The sequence below is a fragment of the Eretmochelys imbricata genome, chromosome 25 (genome assembly GCF_965152235.1).
Source record: "Eretmochelys imbricata isolate rEreImb1 chromosome 25, rEreImb1.hap1, whole genome shotgun sequence".
Classification (NCBI taxonomy): domain Eukaryota; kingdom Metazoa; phylum Chordata; order Testudines; family Cheloniidae; genus Eretmochelys; species Eretmochelys imbricata.
The window spans coordinates 1620468-1634136 of record NC_135596.1 but is presented as its reverse complement, the minus strand read 5'-3'; the positions used below and the strand labels follow the sequence as shown (position 1 = coordinate 1634136).

The following is a 13669-nucleotide window of genomic DNA, read 5'->3' as shown; positions in this document are numbered from 1 at the left end:
CTAACAATTCCCAGTTATGTTATCAGACAGTACTGAGATAAACATGAACTGTAGTAGGTGATACTAGCATATGAAAGTTGTTTTAAATGTAGTCACTGGTATTCTTTTGGGAAACTCATTAACTCTGTCATGGGAACAGACAAATAGTTGGGAACAGGCAGTTAAATTAAGGGCACTGTGTAGAGTTTCATAAATAGAGAACAAGGATGCAGTTGAACTTAAATGCAGCTTTAAAATTTTGGATTCTGAATTTATCACTAGGCAGAAGATGGTCATGCTGTGGCTAAGAAGCAATTGGAGAAGGAGACGTTGATGCGGGTGGACTTGGAGAATCGCTGCCAGAGCTTACAAGAGGACCTGGATTTCCGGAAGAACATATTTGAGGAGGTAAGATCAATCTGACAACTTAATCTTAATACAGAGTTTATGTAGCCTTGGCTCAAAGTGCTCTACAAACATTGACTAATCTTGTAAGTTAGGGAAATGATCATCATTGTCCCCATTTTATAAATAGAGAAACTGAGGCACAAAGCTGTTAAATGACTTTCATAAAGTCACGTGTTAAATCAGTGGCAGAGCTGGGGTAAACACCCAGAACCACCTGGCTCTGCACTTCTAGTTATCTTTGCATATAAAGTACACCACAAGATGAAACTCTCTCTGTATCAGATGAAGACCTATCACATTGAGTGGAAAGGCATTTTTTCATAGTTTGAGAGTCTCTTTTCTGTTTGCAGCTGTAGGGTATTCCTCTAAGACAATTTGTAAAGTCGTTCTGAATTCCTGTTAGCCTTCTGTGTATGTTGCCCATGCATGCAAACATGTTGAAAGGTTAATTTAGCGCATCAGGAGACCACAGTTCTCTGGAGGGAGAGAATGTTTGAGTGAAAACAATAACATTCAAGAGGATCACATTTTAGGTCCTTGTTATACTTCAGGGAAAGAAGATATATGTAGGGTTTTTTACTGTTAATTCAAAGTCTTAAATGAATAGGGCTCATCCAGATTGAACTCTTAAGTGCACACCCATATGAATTCATTATTTTCACTTCATTGTAACTGTTTCACAGTGTACCCATTTGTCAAGGTTCCTTCCCCACTCTGAACTCTAGGGTACAGATGTGGGGACCTGCATGCAAGACCCGCTAAACTTATTCTTACCAGCTTAGGTTAAAACTTTTCCAAGGTACAAACTTTGCCTTGTCCTTGAACCGTATGCTACCACCACCAAGCGTTTTAAACAAAGAACAGGGAAAGAGCCCACTTGGAGACATCTTCCCCAAAAATATCTCCCCAAGCCCTACACCTCCTTTTCTGGGGAAGGCTTGATAAGAATCCTCACCAATTTGTACAGGTGAACACAGACCCAAACCCTTGGATCTTAAGAACAATGAAAAATCAAGCAGGTTCTTAAAAGAAGAATTTTAATTAGAGAAAAGGTAACAGAATCACCTCTGTAAAATCAGGATGGTAAATCCTTAGAGGATAATCAGATTCAAAACATAGAGAATCCCTCTAGGCAAAACCTTAAGTTACAAAAAGACACACAAACAGGAATATACATTCCATCCAGCACAGCTTATTTTACGAGCCATTAAACAAAAGGAAATCTAACACATTTCTAGCTAGAGTACTTACTAATTTACAGGGGTTGTGAGGCTGCATTCCTGATCTGTTCCCGGCAAAAGCATCACACAGACCAGAAAAACCCTTTGTTTTCCCCCCCATCCCCTCCAGATTTGAAAGTATCTTGTCCTCTCATTGGTCATTTTGGTCAGGTGTCAGCTAGGTTACCTTAGCTTCTTAACCCTTTACAGGTAAAAGGGTTTTGCCTCTGGCCAGGAGGGATTTTATAGCAGAGTATACAGAAAGGTGGTTACTCTTCCCTTTATATTTATGACACCATTTTTATAGAATAATATATGAATCTCTACAGAGAGTGTCGTCTACCAGTGGGTTTAGTGTGTGTGTTGAGGGGGGAAGGTTTTGTGCTGCGCTTGTTCTGCTGTTAAAACTGATATTTGATCCTGCTCTCTCGTTTGGTTAATGCAGCACAGAGTAGCCCCTTATTTTAGAATCTCTTTGCATTTTTTAAGTGAAGACAATTAATGTTTGAACATATTTATAAATTAGCTCCTGTAGAAAGGGACCAGATAACTTTATATCTGTTAAAACATTGAGCTCACCTTAACAGATCTAAAGTTTGTGTTTTTAACTGTGTTGCACTTTGTGAGATGCTTTCAATGCGCTGGCAGCTAAATAACATAGACATAATTAATTGTGGTGTAAAAGAAATTGATCATGTTGTTTACCCTAACTTGGACCTTTGCCTGCATTTTTGTTTATGTAGGAAGTAAGAGAGACAAGGAAACTGCATGAGCACCGTTTAGTTGAGATAGACAGCAGTCACCAGCAGGAGTATGAATCCAAAATGGCCCAGGCCCTGCAGGATCTGCGCAATCAACATGACGAACAGATCAAACTGTACAAAATGGAGCTGGAACAGACCTATCAGACCAAGGTAGATATTACCAGTATCTTAGTGGTCTACTGGCTGTCTCATAATCAAAGGGAAAACTCTATCCCTACCTCAGGAAGCTTTCATGCTACTATGGAAGCACCCTGGGTAGCCCCATAGTTAAGGTAACACCAGGACGTTCTTTGTAATGGGACCTTCGCAATTTTCTAATTCCACCTTAAATATTTTTTGAAAAATGTATCTAAGTACACTGTTTCTCTGGGTTTCTCTAAGAGGAGGCAAGGTCACAGTAATGCGCCTTGCCCTTGAAGTAGAAGATGGGGAGGTTTATTATGGTTCGTAGTTCCTGGGGGAATTAATTCTGCAGTCTTGGTCTGGCCTTCGAGAAAGCTCTGTCTCCTGCACAAACAAGCTTTATCCTTCTTGTAGAGAGTCTCATTGTGTGAGCATCATAGTCTTCATCCCAGAGCTTTAGATAGTCTTTCAGATACCCTGGGCCCAGGCTCTTGAACACCTTGAAGGTAAGGACTGAGACCTTGAACTTGATTCAGTGTTCTGTGGGAAGTCAGTCTCGGGAGCGGATGACAGATTTGATGTTCTTGCAGGAGCCAGTGTTGCTGAGGTGTTGCATTCTGTACTAGTTGGAGTTTCCTAAATGCTGATGGCATCAGACCCAGGTGCTCATAGAATCATAGACTTTAAGGTCAGACGGGACCATTATGATCGTCTAGTCTGACCTCCTCAACAATGCAGGCCACAGAATCTCACCCACCCACTCCTGTAACAAACCCCTAACCTATGTCTGAGCTATTGAAGTCCTCAAATCGTGGTTTAAAGACTTCAAGGTGCAGAGAATTCTTCAGCAAGTGACCCATGCCCCACGCTGCAGAGGAAGGTGAAAAACCCCCAGGGCCTCTGCCAATCTGCCCTGGAGGAAAATTCCTTCCCGACCCCAAATATGGCGATCAGCTAAACCCTGGGCACGTAGGCAAGACTCACCAGCCAGACACCCAGGAAAGAATTCTCTGTAGTAACTCAGATCCCACCCCATCTAACATTCTACCACAGGCCATTGGGTATATTTACCGCATATTTACCGCTAATAGTCAAAGATCAATTAATTGCCAAAATTAGGCTATCCCATCATATCAAGCCCTCCATAAACTTATCAAGCTTAGTCTTGAAGCCAGATATGTCTTTTGCCCCCATTGCTCCCCTTGGAAGGCTGTTCCAGAACTTCACTCCTCTGATGGTTAGAAACCTTTGTCTAATTTCAAGTCTAAACTTCCTGATGGTTAGTTTATATGCATTTGTTCTTGTGTCCACATTGGTACTGAGCTTAAATAATTCCTCTCCCTCCCTGGTATTTATCCCTCTAATATATTTATAGAGAGCAATCGTATCTTCCCTCAGCCTTCTTTTGGTTAGGCTAAACAAGCCAAACTGTTTGAGTCTCCTTTCATAAGACAGGTTTTCCATTCCTCGGATCATCCTCGTAGCCCTTCTCTGTACCTGTTCCTGTTTGAATTCATCCTCCTTAAACGTGGGAGACCAGAACTGCACACAGTATTCCAGGTGAGGTCTCACCAGTGCCTTGTATAACAGTACTAAAACCTCCTTATCTCTACTGGAAATACCTCGCCTGATGCATCCCAAGACCGCATTAGCTTTTTTCACGGCCACATCACATTGGCGGCTCATAGTCATCCTGTGATCAACCAATACTCCGAGGTCCTTCTCCTCCTCTGTTACTTCCAAGTGATGCGTCCCCAGCTTATAACAAAAATTCTGGTTGTTAATCCCTAAATGCATGACCTTGCACTTTTCACTATTAAATTTCTATTACTATTACTCCAGTTTACAAGGTCATCCAGATCTTTCTGTATGAGATCCCGGGCCTTCTCTGTATTGGCAATACCTCCGAGCTTTGTATCATCCGCAAACTTTATTAGCACACTCCCACTTTTTGTGCCAAGGTCAGTAATAAAAAGATTAAATAAGATTGGTCCCAAACCGATCCCTGAGGAACTCTACTAGTAACCTCCTTCCAGCCTAACAGTTCACCTTTCAGTATGACTCGTTGTAGTCTCCCCTTTAACCAATTCCTTATCCACCTTTCAATATTCATATTGATCCCCATCTTTTCCAATTTAGCTAATAATTCCCCATGTGAAACCGTATCAAATGCCTTACTGAAATCAAGGTAAATTAGATCCACTGCGTTTCCTTTGTCTAAAAAATCTGTTACCTTTTCAAAGGAGGAGATCAGGTTGGCTTGGCACAATCTACCTTTTGTAAAATGATGTTGTATTTTGTCCCAATTACCTCAATGTCCTTAACTATTTTCTCCTTCAAAATTTTTTCCAAGACCTTGCATACTACAGATGTCAAACTAACAGGCCTGTAGTTACCCGGATCACTTTTTTTTCCTTTCTTAAAATTAGGAACTATGTTAGCAATTCTGCAGCGATACGGTACAACCCCTGAATTTACAGATTCATTAAAAATTCTTGCTAATGGGCTTGCAATTTCGGGTGTCAATTCCTTTAATATTCTTGGATGAAGATTATCTGAGCCCCCCGATTTAGTCCCATTAAACTGTTTGAGTTTGGCTTCTACCTTGGATGTGGTAATATCTACCACCATATCCTCATTCCCATTTATCATCCTACCATTATCCAGAAGCTCCTTATTAAAGACTGAGGTGAAGTATTTGTTTAGATATTGGGTCATGCCTAGATTATCCTTTACCTCCCCTTCATCCCCAGTGTTTAGCGGTCCCACTTCTTCTTTCCTTGTTTTCTTCTTATTTATATGGTTATAGAACCTTTTACAGTACAGACCTGCTTAACGCACGAATCCGCTTAACGCGCGGTAGTGCCATGCCTCCCAGTGCTACCTATTTAATGCGAGACTCGTTAACACGCGGTACAGCAACTTGCTATGTAGCGCTACAGATTTGCTCACTAACTCACTGACATAGAAATCGACAGGAAGTGTGGAGCAGAAACGTGTTGTACGTCTTTACCAATATTAGTAAAGACGTATCACGCACGCTTAGTTATTGTCACACTAGAGAGATATATAATATATAGTAGTTATATAGTAATATATATATACACTACATTAGAAAATTTTGACTGGAGGCCTAATATAATGGCAGAGGGCAAGCGTCAGAGTTCCTACACTGTAGGAGAAAAGCTAGCTGCAATAGATGGAGTAAATAGCAAAGAAACCCAGGCCAAGGTTTCAAAAGATATTGGGATTGCCGAATCTACTCTCAGAGGATGGCTAAAAAACGAATCTAAATTGAATGGCTTTGTACAAAATATCGATTCTGCCGCGGGGCTTAAGCGAAAACGTGTGCGCTATTCAGGAAAACCCACAATATACAAAGCCACATGCATGGGGTTTGCTCGGGAAAGGCTGAAAGGAATGCCGCTCAGTGGGCCAATTCTTCAAGTCCAAGCGACAAAATTTGGAAATTTGACGGGGGATGAATCATTCCTAGCCAGCAACGGGTTTATAAATTGTTTTAAAAAGCGTCATGGCATAGCGCAGGTATCGATTTCTGGAGAAAGCCTATCAGCTGATGAATCGGCCGCGAACACGTTTCATCTGCAGTGAATGACAGATTTCATAAGAAAGGAAAAAAAAATGTGAGCCAGAAAGAGCAGAAAATAACGGCGTTTTTTCCTAAGTGAATCATAGACACTTTTTTCAGCATGGCCCTCTTAACCTGCGGTCTGTTAACAGCTTGACTCCCGACGTTCACTCATAAACAGGTCTGTACTGTACTATTGGTTTTAATTCCCTTTGCAAGGTCCAACTCTACATGGCTTTTGGCCTTTCTCACTTTATCCCTACACGTTCTGACCTCAATGAGGTAGCTTTTCTTGCTGATCCGTCTCCTTGTAGGCTTTCTGCTTTTTCTTAATCACCTCCTTGAGATGCTTGCTCATCCAGCTTGGTCTACAACTCCTGCCTATGAGTTTTTTCCCCTTTCTTGGGATGCAGGCTTCTGATAGTTTCTGCAACTTTGAATTGAAGTAATTCCATGTCTCCTCCGCCTTTAGATCCACAAGTTCTTCAGTCCAATCCACTTCCCTAACTAATTTCCTTAATTTTTTAAAGTTAGCCCTTTGGAAATCAAAAACCCTAGTCACAGATCTATTTTTGTTTATCCTTCCATTTAGTTTGAACTGACTTAGCTCGTGATCACTCGAATCAAGGTTGTGCCCTAGAACCATTTCTTCTATGAGGTCCTCACTGCTCACCAAAACCAAATCTAAATGGAAACCCCTCTTGTTAGTTCAGCAACTTCTTGGTGAAGGAATCCATCAGCTATTGCATCCAGTAAAATCTGAGCCCTATTATTATTACTAGCACTTTAACTTCCCAGATATAAACTGAAGTACAAGTCTCCCATGACCACACAATTCCCATTAGTATTTACTTCATTATAAGCATTAAAGAGGTCTCGATCCATATCAGATCCCGGTGGTCTATAGTACACCTCAAGCACTATCTCAGGGGAGGCTCTAGTAGCTTTGTTCCCCAATGCGATTTTTGCCCAGACAGACTGTCTTATCCATTCCATCACTTCTTATTTCTTTACAGTCTTTATATATAGAACACCTACCAAATAAAAGTATTTAAAAATGCTCTTATCTATTAGAAACCCCGCCCCTGAGTAACATAGTTCATAGTACTATTAATTATAAACCAATGGACACATTTGCTGTAAATGGTGAAAGTGAATTAACATGAGATTCAAAACCACAAACAGAAATAAAAGATTAATCCCATGAGAACAATGGCATCAAACAGAGGGCCAGGTTAAGGTTGTATGGATGGCAGATGAAGTTCGATATTGATAAATTAAAGTAATGCACATTGGAGAGGAAAAGGTAAACTACTCCTACACCTTACAGGATTCTAATTAACTGTGTCAACTCCCACACCTGAAGAAAAGCTCTGTGTAAGCTTGAAAACTTGTCGCTCTCACCAACAGAAGTTGGTCTAATAAAAGATATTCCCTCACCTACCTTGTCTCTCTAATATCCTGGGACCAACATGGCTACAACAACACTGCATGTATCAACTCAGCAATGCAACCTGGGCATCATTGTAGACAGCTCTATGAAGACTTGCTTGATAATCAGCTGCCAGTAAAAAAGCTATCAAAATGTTTGGATGTTTAAGAAAAGGGATAGAGAATAGATTATAATAGCATTATAAAAATCTGTACTGTATTGTCCCCCCCTCACAAAAAAGATACTATGGAATTAAAGGGGGTTCAGACAAGGACATTGAATATTATTAGAGAGCTGGAAAAACTTTCACATGAAGAGAGACTGAAAAAATGTATTGTTTACCTGGGGTTGGGGGAGGCTTGATAAAAGTATATAAAATAATATCTGGTTTGAGGTGGTGTATCAGGAGTTTTTGTTCTCCCTGTGTCAAAACACAAGAACAAGGGGAGTTTCAATGAAATTAGAAGGGGTGACAAATTCATAATAGACAGAAAAAAAAAACAAAAAAAACTTTTTCACACAGCACATAATTAGACTGTGAAACTCACAGGATGTCACTGAGACCAAGAATTTAGCAAGATTCAGAAAGGGATTGGACATTTGTAAGGATAACAAATATCCAGTGTTATAGTTAATGCTAACAAAAATTTTGGAAGGGTTAATAAATCTTGTGCGTCAGGGCTACAACCAATCTTTGAACTGCTAGAGATCACCATGAGACCTAATGAGGGGAGCGGATTAGCTGCCAGCTGCAGGGCTTTTACTCCTTCCTCTGAAGTATCTGGTACTGATGGACCTCCACTGGACTAGATGGACCTTGTTTCAGATATCAGTACTGCAGGATTTCCTGGTGCCTGTGGCAGGGCCCACTCACTCATACCTCTGCTCAAGTCCACGAACCACTGAGAAACCTTAATGCTAGTAAAACACCCAGTGCAGTTTATTTACAATGTAGGTTCCCACCACACTTGTACAATATACAGCCGTACTCCTAACGTCTTAGGGAGCCCTCAGCTCCTGAGGTAAGTAGGAAAGAGCAATCTCTCTCTCCGTCTCACTGCCTGCCTTCCCCCTTCCTACTTCCTTCCTGTGCCTTTTTGTATCCTTGGCCGAATGGCTTAATTAGCCTTCCAACTCTCCTCCACCCACCAGTTAGGCACAGCTCTTCTTAACCAGGTCTGTTCTGGGGTGTTTAATTGGAGCTGCAGTGACCGGTGCTGGCTCAGCTGTTGTTGCCCAGCATTCTATCACAGTGCCGTTTATGCCCAAGGCTTATGCGGCAGCTTGGGAGTTATTCAGCCTGTCAGTACCGGTTTTCCTGGCTGTTCAGGATTCTCACCCAGCTCCGGTGTCTAAAGTATCGATGTTGACTGTTTCTCTGATGCCTCATATGGTACCTTCGGGCCCACCCTTTAAAATACATCTCAGATCAGTAGCAAGTAGGGAGGAACCAGCCATGATTTCGCAGTACCTCCAACCTCCAGGCTTTTAACCTGTCTCCCCAGTACCAATGGTGTCAGCTCTCTCCTGGTGGGAGGATGAGGACTTGTCATTGGATTCCGAGGTTCTTACATGTCACTGCCTGAATACATACAGCAGTTCCCATGGAGCGCCTATCCACCATGGTACCAGGCGCAGTCACACGAAGACCAATGGCCTGGTCATAATTGGGGTCCGGTGGCCATGTCAGTGGCCTTTCATGAATCCTTGGGGATCCTCCTCAATCTAGGGCATGCCTGCATGCCTCACAACTTGCCTTTGCAAGTGTCTGTACCAGAGTCACATCAAGCCACCCTCGGTACCAGACCTGTACATGCAGAGGTTTGCTCTCAGGAGTTTCCCTTAGAGGAATCAGAGGATGGTCCACCTTATCAGCCCTTGGCCACCTCCTCTTCATCCACCAATGAGGCAGTGGTAAGTAGAGTCTGTTTCTCCTGCACCTGATGATTACAAAGGCCATCGGGAGATGCTGAAGAGGATGGCTGCACCTCTGAATGTCCAGCCAGAGGAGGTCCAGGAAAAGTCACACATGCTTGTGGACATTTTAGCCTCCATGAGACCCTGTAAGGTAGCTCTCCCTATTAAGGAGGCTGTCCTTGAGCCTGAAAGTGTTCTGTTGCAGACCTCATCTTCCCTGCCCACCACTGCAAAAAGAGCGGAGTAGTTATTACATCCCCTCACAGGGCTCGAAACATTTCTAAAATCATCCCTCTCTGGGCTCCCTATTAGTCTCTGTAGCCAATGAAAAAGAGGAGACAGGGTCACTAGGCGTTAATGCTGAAAAGCAAAGAAGTAAAGAAATTGGACTTATTTGGAAGGAAGCTTTATTCCACTTGATGTTCATAGCTTTGAATTGCAAACCAGCAGGCTCTGCTCGGTCATTACAATATTATCTCACAGGGTAAAATGTAAAATTTAAGGACAGGCTTCTAGACAAGCTGAAACAGGGATTTACTGTGATGGTGGATGAGGGGAAATTAGTTGCCAGAACGTCTTTGCAGGCTGGTCTAGATGCAGCTGACTCTGCAGCTTGACACATGGTCTCTGCCATCAATAGGTGGTGGTGTTCATGGCTGCAGTCATTTTGGGTCATCCCTGCCCGCTCCTCCCCTGCCCTGTGCCCCCTGAAGTTCACGAGACTATTCAAGACCTCCAAAAGGGTACTTACTATAGAGGGTGGTGCCAATAGACCATTCAAGATCCCTTTTGAGGGTCCTTCACTTTTTTCTGGAAAGACTGACAAGAGGCTGCGTAGTCTCAAGGAATCAAAAGCGACCCTTAAGTCTCTGGGTATTTATATGTTGGCAACAAAAAGAAACTCCTTTTGCCCATAGCGCTTTCACTATCCAAATTTCATGACCTGTACCAAGGACGTATCCAGGAAGGGCAGAAGTTACAAGAGATGTCTTCCACCTCTTTCTGCCTCTGCAGTGCTGGTTCATCTAGGCAAGCTGGGTCCTCCAAACAAACAGTTTGATGCGTTGGTCAAGGACAGACTGCCAGTCCGCAGAGTACCATCTTTTCACATCCCCCATTTGCTAATCACCACTTCCTAAATTCTTGGTCTGGCATCGCCACAGATCTTAAGCATAGTGGAATTGGGATATACCCTTGAGTTTGTTTCCATCCCCCCCTTCCACTCCTGTTCCTTGCCCTTATTCAGGGACCTCTGTCATGAGGCTGTTGTACTATAGGAGGTCCAATCTCTTTGTCTCATGGGAGCCATAGAGGAAGTTCCTCTGTTATTCGCAGGAAAGAGGTTTTATTCATGCTATTTTCTAATCCCAAAAGCAAAAAGAGGTCTCAGGCCTATTTTAGATCTGAAAGAACTCAAGTTCCTGAAAAAAATAAAATTCCAGATGGTCACCCTAGCTTCCATTATTCCTTCTCTGGATCCCAGGCACTGGTATGCTGTCATCAACTTAAAAGATGTGTTTGACCCTAAGCACCTCTATATTTACATTTTACACACTACTGCAATGAGGTTTGAACAAAATATGCCCTCTAAGGCATTTGAAACTAACACCACACTGGTCATTAATATTATAAAATGCATGTGTTAAATTTATATGTGAAGTTATTAATTCCCTTTGTATAATGTTATTAAAACATGTTTAAAACAAAGACATTCTAGCCTAGGTAAAAGTGATAAACAGATCTGTCTTAGACAAAGAAATGTGGGTTAACCTCAGTTTACATATTAGCCACAAACAAAGCTATCAGGGAGACCAGCAGGGATTGTCTTAACCTGAACTTGAGAGAGAGAGAGAAGAGGGAATTAACATGGCTTCTGCACCCCAGAGGGACTCTAGAGGCTGAATCTCCAGGAGGCTTTCCTAACTTAGAATAATGGCAATTCTTTCAGAATATAATTTACTCCTGAGGGAATTCTGCACCCAAAAAAAAAAAAAATTATATCCACAGATACAGTATCCTGACATATCCACACCCATGGAACTTGAATCTAATTTCAGCAAAGCTGACTGGTTCCCCCTTTGGGTTTCTGGCAATCTCTTTCACTGCTACACCTTTCAATTAAAGTGCCCTTTTTTGGCTGCTGTTACATTGGTCAGAAAAGTTGGGAAAATGGAAGTGCTAGTGTGTCAGAGCCTCCCTATATTGTCTTCTGTAGTAACAGTTTGCCTTTGTCCTCACTCGAAGTTTCTTTCTAAAGCGGTTTCCAGTTTTCACCTTAATTAAGCAATCTGATGACTGGTCTTCTTTCCAAAGCCTCATATGCATAAAGACAGGGAAAAGCTTCTCACTCTAGATGTTAGAAGAGCTTTGGCTTTTTACCTGAATCAGACTAAATCGTTTAGGTCTTCAATACCACTGTTCATCACAATTGCAGACAGAATGAAAGCCTGTCCAGTGTCCACTCCAAGAATCTTTTCTTGGATATCCAGTTATATTCGGTTATGCTATCAGTTTGATAATGTGATGCCCCTGAGTAGAGCGTCAGCCTGTTCAGCAAGGTCTCAGACAGCTTTTGCGGTTTTTCTGGCTCACGTGCCCGTCTTGGACATTTGTAAGGCAGCAACCTCGTCATCATTCCATACATTTGCCTCTCACTTTGCTACCTCTCAGCAATCCAGAGACAATGCCAGATTTGGATGAGTAATCAAATCCCTATTAAAGTAAACACTGAAACCACCTCCAGTTCGAACTGCTTGTGAGTCACCTACGTGGAATGGACATGTGCAGTCACTCGAAGTAGAAACTGTTACTGGTTTTTTTTGGTAACTTCAAGATGTGTTGCACATTTCTGTTCCACGACCCTCCCTCCTTCTCTCTATTGGAATTGTTCTAGTAAGAAGAGACTGAGGGGGGTCAGGGCAGTTCCACCTTGTATACCTGAATGCAGTAGTGCAAGGCAGCAGAGGGCACTCAAGTTGCCCCAACAGGGACTGCCATGGGAAAAATTTCTGACAGCTGTGCAGTAGGTGTGCACACACCTACAGTGGAATGGAGATGTGCAACACATCTCGAAGAACGACAGCTACAGAAAAATAGGTGAGTAACCATTTCTTATTAATGGAATGGCTATAACCTGGTTGTACAGCTGACATTTAACTTTGCAGAAAGTTAATGAAAGCAGTTAATTTTAAATTTGACTTATTTGAAATTCTCTATTAAACTGTTGTTTCTAGACACAGACTGTATTTCTTAGCTAGTTTTGCAGTCATATTAAAATTGTGTGTGTGTGTAAAATGGAAAAGATGATGGACCTTCTGTTCTAGTAGCACAAGCAGGTTTAGCCAATGCAACCCTAAGCCTGTGAAGCCTAGTCTAATGTGAGTATCCTGTGCCAAACTCTCTTCCAGTTGGAGAATGCCAAACTGTCCTCTGACCAAAATGACAAAGCTGCCAGTGCTGCCCGGGAGGAGCTGAAGGAAGCTCGCATGAGGATAGAGTCTCTCAGCTACCAGCTTTCTGGCTTGCAAAAACAGGTGAAGAGACTACATTTCCGTACATCTAAAACTCTGTGAACGGTTGGTCAAATAAAACTTTAATTCCTTTCCCTTTGTTCACGCTCCATGAATGCTCTGGAGAATGAGTTGACTAGCAGGTATGTTTGTAGAAAACAGTACATTTTATTTTTAATTTTATACATATTTTTGTAGAAGGTGAATTTTAAACTTGTAATTGTGAGTATTTGCACTGAAAATATTATTGTAAAGTTACTTATCAGACCATGTGACCTGTATCCCATTTTACACTAATTATTAAACTGCCATTATAGCCCCAATCCTACCAACTGTTCCTGGTACAGTAACCCCTGTTGCATATATTCCATCTCAAAACTCAACTTTTTTCCTACATTTCAGGGGATGAAAGGGGTTTCCTGAAAGATTAACTAGTCTGGATTTCAGTAGACAAGGGGCCTAGTGAATATCTAAGTTGCAGGAGCATACCCTGCCAAGAGTTCCCTAAAGCCCTGTTGCTTACACCATTTAAAGCTAGAGTGAATAATACACTGCCCTTTCCCTGTGGGCTGGGCTAGATGGGGACCCATATGTCTGTTCTGCCTCTGGAAATGCATGGCGGTAATTGAATTCCTGAGTCTAGCTGCCTGGTTTTGTTTCCCCATTTGCAATACCTGTCATAGGGAAATCACGTATCCTCCTCTGTCTCCATACACATGCCAAGTTGA

The 13669-nt window shown here is 42.1% G+C and overlaps 1 protein-coding gene across 4 annotated transcripts in view; it reads left to right on the top strand.

Moving 5' to 3' along the window:
- The window catches only part of LMNB2 (lamin B2), a 92211-nt gene that overhangs the window by 69439 nt on the left and 9103 nt on the right, over positions 1 to 13669 (top strand). For all 4 annotated transcript variants that reach the window (XM_077805509.1, XM_077805512.1, XM_077805511.1 and 1 more), the window contains 3 exons: positions 262 to 387; positions 2351 to 2521; positions 12840 to 12965. In XM_077805509.1, the coding sequence (XP_077661635.1) occupies positions 262 to 387; positions 2351 to 2521; positions 12840 to 12965 (423 nt within the window). The remainder of the gene's footprint in view (positions 1 to 261; positions 388 to 2350; positions 2522 to 12839; positions 12966 to 13669) is intronic.